This window comes from Polyodon spathula, chromosome 4 (genome assembly GCF_017654505.1).
Source record: "Polyodon spathula isolate WHYD16114869_AA chromosome 4, ASM1765450v1, whole genome shotgun sequence".
Classification (NCBI taxonomy): Eukaryota; Metazoa; Chordata; class Actinopteri; order Acipenseriformes; family Polyodontidae; genus Polyodon; species Polyodon spathula.
In genome coordinates this window covers 35,059,017-35,068,834 of record NC_054537.1, presented here as the reverse complement: position 1 = coordinate 35,068,834, position 9,818 = coordinate 35,059,017, and the positions used below count along the sequence as shown (strand labels likewise).

Genomic DNA, 9,818 nt, shown 5'->3' with positions numbered 1-9,818 from the left:
GATCAGAGGCGGACGAAGTAGCCCCCTTCCATACCAGACACTTGTTCCAGTGTTCAATCACATTTTAAATTGTTAAATTGAACGTGTTCCATATATTTTTGCTATAAACTGCAACAAATAAACCTGGAATGGAATGGAATGGAATGGCACCCCGTCTTTAGATTGTAGGACAGAAGCGCTGTAGATTGTGTTAACAGGCGTACATTCACTCCAGCATACAGCACATTTTCATGCCAAATCACTGCACTTTACAGAAGTTTACGTACTTGTTGACCACTTATACACATCACCTCATTGTGATGTGTGACCTGCGAAAAAAAAACTTGCAGGCAACAGGCAAAAGTTTATTCAAGATGCTCATCTTAACCCCATTCTTCAGTGACAGAAATTATTATCCTGCTTGCCTTGGTTTTAAAATGTGTAGCCAGTCAAGAAAAAGTTTAGATAGAAAAAAATTATAATAATCTGCTTAGGAATGTTTTCATAGAAAGACATACCACAGCCTTCAGAAAATTGATGAAAACACTCAAGACTAATTACACTATGTAACACAATTTTTGTTTCTGGGTAGTAAGTGTTATTTCCTAATTGCTTATGCCTCAAAAGTATAGAAAATGGCAATTATTCCCCACAGACTTTGCTTTTGTGACCAGGACAGGTAAATTTCAAAATATCACTATTTCCAATGAGAAAACAGGTGCTTTTGTGTCTTTTCGTTCACATAAAGTCAGAAAAAAACAACATATGAATCATATGAAATGCATAAGCAATTAAGAAATAACACTTACTACCCAGGAACCAAAAAAAAAAATTTAAAAAAACTTGTTACACAGTGTTATTTTAGAGGATGCAACCTTTTGTATTAAAAGGAGCAGTGCCCAAAAGTTTGCTCTAAAATAGCATGTATAGCTAACAGCACCATTGGATATTGTAAACAAGTGTCTGCATTGATCAGAAATACAAGCTAGTGAAAAACAGTCGACACACCAACATAACTGTTTACGTGTAAAAGTGAAATGATTGTGGGCCACTGTCTACTTATATACTGGGCCCACCAGCACACAAACTGAACCTTGTACTACATAAACGTTATAGAGAACAAAGATGCACACATTATAAAATATGTTGTTCATGTCATATGGAAGGATAAACTACTTCAAAAAACTTCTGGAACAGTCACTATCCTGCTCAAAAATAAAATGTGAAAACAGGCTTGCATAGCTAATGCACAAAAAGACTAGACAAGGACACCATCTATTGAAGTTGGTTACGTCTTATTCGTATCAAGGCTTAATGTACTATTACTGGCAGTGAATACGTATTGGTTTACAAGGAGTGGTTAGTTCAATGTAGTAAACTTTGAAAGCCAACAGCAACATGTCTGCATTTATTTTATTTGGGCAGGTAGAGAACAAACTTGTAAACATGGTCAATTGTAACGATGGCCCGTAGATATGTACAGAACATGAAAATAACCCAAAGGAAAAGAGAAGGTGCAGGATTTCATGATCAAGTTAAAATACCTGACTTCAATTATGTGTGCTAACCTTTTACTTACTTTTATTGACAACATGGCAGCTTAAAAAAAAACAATCACAAATTGTTTCATCAATAATACAAAAACCAACTATGCATTGGTTCAGCACATGGGTACAGCAATGTGCTGCACTAGAGTTTAAAAACATAACATTGCAGCTCTAAGCCCTTAAGATAAACTGCGCTACATTTCCAAACAATTCTTGAGTTCACATAGAACGCTAGTACAGTACTTTGTACACTTTATGCAGCTTGTGATGAAGTCATTTACACAGATATAAAAAACACAAAACTAAACTGTAAATGAGACTTCTTTTATTTTGACACAGTTCAATAAAAGCTTGGGCTTACTGGCTTTCACTACTAATAATGAGTTGTTTAAAATTTTTTACTTATTTACTTTTTTTTTTTTTTTTTTTTTTTTTTTTTTACAGAGGAATGATTTGAGAACTGAAATCCTCTTTCTTTAACTAAACCCGCTGTAAGCATTCAAGTATTTTTTTTCATTTTAGGAAGACTCTCTTAAGGCTTCGGTGGCAAGAAAATAAAAAATAAAAAAAAATTGGGAGAGCAGTATCAAGTGAAAAAAAAGAGAGAGAGACAAAGATTCTGGTAGATGTCTGTGAGAGATGCCCTCTCAAAGTATTTAGTCATTCCAAAGATGCTGTATTACTGTAGTGCCAGTATTCATTGGGTGGCTGAATTGCCACCTTTTTTCAGGTAGTTTGGAGAGAAATTCTCTCCATGTAGTCAAGGGTAGATGGTGGGGTGAAGTCCCTCCCATCATCTCTGTCCTGTTGCCCTCTGGAGCTCTTCCTAGGGGCAGCAGGGTGTAGGCAATGGCGGTCAGGGATTGGCTGGGGGTGCTCAGTATGTGGAAGAGGTTGTGCTCATGGCGTCATCAGCTAAACGGGTGTTGGCAGGGTGAACGCTGGCAAAGTACTGGACGTCCTTGTCCAGATCCATCTGGAGTGCCACCAAGGTCTGCTCCAAGGCTTCCTGGTGTGAGCTGGCAGAGTGTATGAAATAGTCTAAAAGAGCCAAAATGGTTTTATTACATTTAGGTTGTATCCTCTTACTCAAAACAATGATGTAATCTTTCCACACAGTGCTCTTGAGGGAGGGGTGGGAATGCAGAATAGCTGGAAAACTTACACAAACCTACAGGGATTCCTTGCCTGTCACCTCAAAAACAAAACAACAAAAAAAACTAAACACCCACAAACAATATTGATGCTAAGAAAACAACACAGCACTGTAAATTGAAACTCTGTAAAGTAGAACATGTTGTATATACTTCAGGTGAAACAAACTGATCTACATTTTCCATCTAATCATTAGACCCACTGCATCAGTACAGACGAATTACTGCCAACAAAAGTCCTTCCCTGGCAATTGCTGAAATAACTGGTTCCCTGGGGCTTACCTTTTTCCAGAAGGCTATGCCGGAGGGTTTTGGCGAGGAGGACTCTGACGTTGGGAACAGGGTCAGACGCCAGCTGTAGCAGGGGAGGCAGCAGGTGCTCAGCAAACAGGTCCATGGAGATGCAGTCATCTTCAATCACAGACTGACCAGAAATAACACAAGGGTACAGCATTATCAGCACAGCCAACACACTACAGGTTATTATTAGGCCTCCATTAGGCTTGAGAAGCCTATTGTTATTGTAAAGATCTATTTAAAATGTTTTATGTTTTATTTATTTATTTTATTTTTAATATTGTCATTTTATCTCCCAAAACTTTAAACTTCTCCTATTCGCACGTGGTGTAACCAGTCAACATGAGACTTGGCAGGTATCATCCCGTGTAGATTACAGTTCAGATGGAAAAAAAAAGGTGGGCTCCTGCATCAATCAAGATGGCGACCCAGCGCATTTTTTGGAAAAACCTTTCAAAAACGAACTCCTAACTTGCTACGTTTCATCCCGGAGACAACAGAATTCAGATATGGCAAAATGGTGTTCTTTCATAAAACAAGATAGTGGCCAGACCTGTGTTTTGTTCTTAACTTTAAAACTGCTTCAGTTGAACACTGTTTAGTTAATTGACTCCAAAGTTGACAAGCATCACCCCTGTGTCAATACAATTGACTTTTTCAAAAATGGTGTTTGTGCATAAAGCAAGATGGCCGCCTGACGCATTTCTTTAAAAACCTTTCAAAATCTTCGGTCAAATGTAAAACTAGCTTATAACTCCTTACAGAGTGCAGATAGGTTAACAGTTACTATGGAACACATACAGGAAACCATATGTGCTCTATCAAAAAATGACCTTTCCTGTGACCTTTGACCTCTCCAAGGTCAAATGTAAAATTAGCTTATAACTCCTTACAGTGCACATAGGGTTATGGTTACTATACAACACATTTAAGAACCCATATGCTCTATAAAAAAAAAAAAATACCTCGACCATGACCTTTGACCTCTCCTTAAGGTTAAATGTAAAATTAGCTCATAACTCCTTACAGTGTGTAGATAGGATCATGGTTACTATGGTGCTTAAAGTTATAAAGCATTGAGAGACAATGAACTAATGTGGTATTATTTTGAATTGAAACTGCTCCATAATACTGATCTGTTGCTGACACTTGTGCTGCAATGCTACAGCTTGCCAAAATATCAAACTGGTACTGAGCTTGGAAGCCATAAAACTGCCTGGCAGTTCTAGTTATTATTATTATTATTATTATTATTCACTGTTGATGAATGCGTTCATGTATGCAAGTCATAGGCAAAGTTCTTGGAAAGCAGTAGAGGCTTCCCATGAAAATTATCCAGACAAACCAACACGATCACAAGGCTTTTAATTTGTATTTTATATGAACTAATTTTACTTTCATTGCACTTCACTAGGTGTCACAGAGCATTCGATCATTACGAATGCATTATTTTCAAAAATGTAGTAAACACCCCCCCTCCAAAAAAAAAAAGCAACACACAACAACTAAGCTCAGAACTTTAAACTGTAGATTTTTCTTCTATATATTTCCTTACCTGGCAGACAAAGGCAAAAGCCTGGCGACCCGACCATTTAGAGCAGTGGCAGAATTTATCAACAAGCTCAGCCATGAAATCTGCAACCAACTGTGAATCTGAGGAAAGCTTCTTTATGATCTCACAAATCTGCACGACAAACAAAATTTCACTTTCAAATACGAGAGGAATTCTAGAAACAATGTATTGTATTAGTTGTTTCAGAGTCTCTTTCTTTTAATACACACAAAATCACTAGAGCCCATTTAGAAGGCAGTTCATCTTACCAGCTTATAAGAGGTCCAGCGAACCGAAGAAACTCTGTCCGTACAAAGACTGAATGCTAAAGGCCTCAAATAATCATAAACATCTTTGCCACAGTACAGATCCAGCAGCAGAACCAGCTGCCTGAAATTAAACACAGACAAATAAACCAAAATAACTATATAATTCGATTAGTGAAACATCAACATGGAACTCCCAGCACTAATGAAGAGGTTTTAATTGAGCCCTTTCTGTCAGTTCGAATTACTCCCACCAATATGCTAGTGGGTCATTTCTGCTCACTTGCTATGTGTAACAGTAGTAACAAAAATGACTAACAAGTATGCTAGTAACATACACCCAGTGTCACATGAGTAAAAAAAACAAAACGTGTAACATACTTATGGACTAACAGGGCAGGTAACTCTTTAGATCCCAGATTCTGATACTATCAATAACTTATTCTAAAGAACATCTTACAGTAGTTCACCACTTTCTTCTTTAGATATACAGGTCGCAGAGAAAAGTATTTGGGCAGTAAAAAAAATTGAATAACCACAAAGAAAGTGATTTCTATCATTTCTAATTTTCTATTAGAAGATATAAATTAAAAGCAGAGATTCCGCTTTATAATAAAACAACAAATTATTACATAACATGCATACAATGAAAAAAATAACATGCAAAAACTAATTTCATACTTTAACAAAAAACATTTGGGCTCCCTTACATTAGTATTGTGTGTGCCCACCCTTTGATTTCAGAATACAAAAAAGGACTGCAAGCTGTAAAGGAAGCAGTTCCTGGCATCTTTCTGGAGATATTTTTTCCCCCATTCTTCAACACATAGAGCTTTGAATTCTGCAATCGACTGGTTTCCTTTTTGCAACTGAAGCCTTCAAGTCAATTCACAACATCTTGATGGGATTCAAGTCTGGGAACTGAGATGGCCAATCCATAACTGTAATCTTCCTTTTCTTCATAAATTCTGTTGCAGACTTCGCACAATGCTTAGGGTCATTATCCTGGTGGAATACAAACTGACGTCCAATAAGCCTTCTAGCACTGGGTAACAAATGAGTGCGCTAAACGGCTTCTTTTACAATACAAAGATCGCCAGTGCCTGAGGAAGAAAAACAAGCCAATACCATCACACAACCTCCACCATGTTTAACACTGGGCATGATGAACTTTTCTTTAAATTCTTCTCCTTTCTTTCTCCAAATGTACTGTTGCTTTCTTGGTGAAAAAAAAGTTTTATTTTAATATAAAATTTGGTTGAAGAAATCAGACTTCAAGTATTCAATGGAAAACTCCAATCGCTTTCTTTTGTGTATTGTTTTTAACAAAAGGTTTGCATCTTGGTTTCTCGCCCAAGGACACTCATCTTGTTAAGGTATCATTGAATTGTTCCCTCGTGAATTTCTTGACAATCTTCTCTCAATTCTTGTGTCAAATCTTTTGCAGTAATTGGAGAATTTTGCCAGGCTACTCGAACGATTCTTCCAGACTTTGCAGAAATCTTTCTTGGTCTTCCACACCTAGTTGCAGTAGTTCCTGGTCTCCTGTGTTAGTCAATAAGAGCCCACACAGTGCTTTTCTTTAAACCAAGTCTCTCTGCTATTTTTCTGGTAGTTTCTCCTTTTTCGTTATATCGCTGCCATTTTGAGATTGCTGCTGTACTCTTTAGTTTTAACCATTTTTGAGGCTTTTTTTTTTTTTTTTTTTAAATCACAATTTCCAATTTATTTTTCAGCACTTGATAAATAAATGTATTCTATAATTATCATCATGTGCTGGTTTTCAATCATGCTATTTGTCAATAATTAGCAACAAATGGGTTTCATATGGAATATGTGGGTCTATGACAATTCATCACCAACAACTCATTATCAGCAGTTCACTACCAGGCACAATTCATCACCAGCAACAATTCATCACGGATGATACATTATTATATCACAGCTGTTTAAAACGCTACAGGTGAAAATAACCATTGGGGCGCTTGTAGGTAGTTCAAAATTGCGGTGCTTCTAGTGTTAAAATAAAGGTTTGAAAAGCAAACTTGTTATTTTTGTTTAGTTTTTTTCTCCTCGTTTGTTTGTCAGTTGGTTGGGTGGTCACTAACTAGTAAAAGTTAGTAAATTGTGGGTTTTATTTATGTAATTTGTAAGTGAATACGTACTATATCTGTGATTTATGATTTATTACAGCTCTATTTGTTTTTAGCACAGCTTTTATGATATATTGTGGCCTTAATCAGTGAGTTATTGTCTGTCGCTGGTGATGAAAAGTTTGTGATGAATTGACAGGATACCGGAATATGTTGATTGCCCAAACACTTATAAAAGTATGAAGTTGTTTTTTGTATGTTATTTTTCATTTTATGCATGTTATGTAATAATTTGTTGTTTTATCATTAAGCTGTATCTCTACTTTAATTTATATCTTTCAATAGCACAATTAGAAGTTATTCTAACTGACCAAATACTTTTGTCTGCAACTGGATGCAAAGCACTAAAGTGCGACATATAGGCATATTCACGACCACCATCACTGTATCCAGATCGCCTTTTATATGCATTTACACACTGGTCTAGGTCATTTCAGCCAAACTGAGCATAGATAACCATTCATTTATTATGCAGCAACAGCGCAGATCCGACCCCAACCATGTAAACACACCTTCAACCTTACAGTTATATAGCCAAATGTGGAATTTCAGCTGCGTTGTTACACTACAGCCCCAGATTAAACTTGCATTAGAACTGAACTACTGCAGACACATTTGTGTGCCTCGGTTCTGTACTGAAGGTCCATACGCGCCGTCTTTGACTGCACTGGACCAGCTGGTGCTGAACACAGACTGAGGGAGCTGTAAAATTTAATAACTTAATATGTTTGTTTAATGTCTTGTTACTTGGCTGTGTTTTAAATATTTACTTGGAAACAAGTGACTGCTGTTTGACTATTCAATATATCCAGCAGGAGATGCAGAACATTCTACAGCTGGCTTTTGAAAGACTTACTCAGCTAGCTCAGCTCTGAAGCGCCAGTTTCTGCTGTTGTCTGTGACTAGAAACTCCTGCAGCTGGTAAAGATACTCCCTCCTCATCTCCTTGTGCAGCAGCTGGAGGAGCACAAAGCAATTCTGTCTTAGACAATGCAGGGCTACCAACACAAACACTCGAGCCCTCTAAAACAACAGTGTTACTTACAATGGCACCAAAGCAGTACAATTAATGATTGTAAAAAAAACAAAACAAACAAACAAATAAAAAAGGTACCACACATGGGCTTAGCCCAAACTGGGCCATATTACAATATGTATGTTGCATAAACTGTTGTGAGGGAGTTGGGTTTTAATGTAATAAGGCAGGGGGGCAGTATAGTTGCCACATTACTGCATTCCTACTTGTTATTTTTATTTATTCATTTTTTACTTGCCACAGACATTTTCATAAACTCTGCAGACCTGTTGCATAATGCATTGTTTATTTTCTGTATTTATTAAAATTCATGTGATTTGTGAATACCTTTAGGAAGTCATACAAGTGCTTGAGGACCCCTATCCTGACTTCATCCAGATCCTTGAGAAAGCCATTGAAGACGGGGACGAGGTCTGCTGCAGTTAGCTGGTCTCCCAGGATGACGGCCACCTCGTGGATAGAGAAGGCTAGTGTCCTTCGCACCTTCCACTGCAGAGGGGGGGTAGGAGAGACAGTCAACACACTGTTCATTCACAGCAACCAAATGTCATTGACTTGACCTGGACCTCTCCTATTCCACAGGCTTTAGGAACTCATACTCCATAGTGCTTTGAGATTAGTAATGAACTCAGTACTATAAAAATGTTAACCCACCCCCCCTCACACACACACACACAGATAAACCCATGAGATGAAACATCCTGTTTCCAAGGATTTTCAGAGCCAACATCAGCGATACACAGTCACATTTATCCACTGTGGTTACAGCAATATCACCACTGTTTAGAATGCAACCAAACCTTGTTTGTCTTTGAAATACCAAGGAGTCATGGGAAATTGTTCTTGTTCAAAATAATTCATAGGGCCTTTTAAACATGAATGTGTTAGGACTGTGTGTCAACACAATTTAGTTCTTTCAAGGATAAATGGTCTGCATCACAAAGAGAATACAGTCAGTGATGCCTAATCTGGATACTGATAATTGGGATTGCTGCTTAAATGGGATACAACTCTGGGAGACTATTATTCCCAATGCTATTTATGTCATTTAATTGGGACGTCACTTTGTTTAACTGGGATACAGTATTTTCAAATGATGAACGGAGATCGCTTTTCAAGCAAGGCAGGTCGCGTAGCACAATGCAGCGAGTACGTGACTACGCTGTGACTTGCGTTAATTGTGTAAACCAAGTTGAACTCTTGAAGAAAGAGGAGTCGTCTGTGGTTTCTCAGGATGCTGTTGCAAAGAAAGCTGGCATGTCAACATCGCAGGTGTGAAATTTGTTTAGGAATAAAAAAAAAAAAAAACATTGGTTCGTACATTGAATTATGTATTTAACATTTAATTAGTATGTGATGTGATTTCACGGTTTTCATTTTCATTAAGAATAAAAAAGTGTGACTAAGGTCATCTCAACTGCCTCTCGTTTAAGTGGGACAGACACTTATTCGGGGTATTTTGTCTTCTCCCGAGGCGTCCCGATAAAAGTGGCGCTGACTGTACCACCTACGAGTACGGCTGCTGTAGTTAACCAGATTCTAATCCTGGAACTTAATAACTTAGATTTTTTTTTTTTTTTTTTTTTTTCTGTAGCAGCAGTTGTCTCAACCCAAAGGTCAGTTATGTTACAACTCATTTGTCATTATATCGAGTTCAAAGATAAGATTCTAAATCCTGTTAGTTTAGAGGTTCTCATCTCAGATAATGCCCACTCTACTCTGGAATTACAGTGTCAGCCAGAATAAAACACCTTTGATTTCTAAATTGTGTGTTTTTTTTTCATCATGGTAATTTTTCTGGTTTCTTGTGTGTTTCGGTTTGGGGATTGTCTTG

The 9,818-nt window shown here is 37.4% G+C and overlaps 1 protein-coding gene across 5 annotated transcripts in view; it reads right to left on the bottom strand.

The window, feature by feature from the left end:
* Positions 1-1,353: 1,353 nt before the first annotated feature.
* The window catches only part of LOC121314467 (serine/threonine-protein phosphatase 4 regulatory subunit 1-like), a 28,851-nt gene continuing 20,386 nt past the window's right edge, over positions 1,354-9,818 (bottom strand). For 4 of the 5 annotated variants that reach the window (XM_041247770.1, XM_041247771.1, XM_041247774.1 and 1 more), the window contains 6 exons: positions 8,312-8,473; positions 7,805-7,905; positions 4,799-4,919; positions 4,533-4,661; positions 2,963-3,104; positions 1,354-2,567 (listed from right to left, as the gene is read on the bottom strand). In XM_041247770.1, the coding sequence (XP_041103704.1) occupies positions 2,404-2,567; positions 2,963-3,104; positions 4,533-4,661; positions 4,799-4,919; positions 7,805-7,905; positions 8,312-8,473 (819 nt within the window). In that variant the 3' untranslated portion in view covers positions 1,354-2,403. The other variant, XM_041247772.1, reaches the window with a different exon arrangement.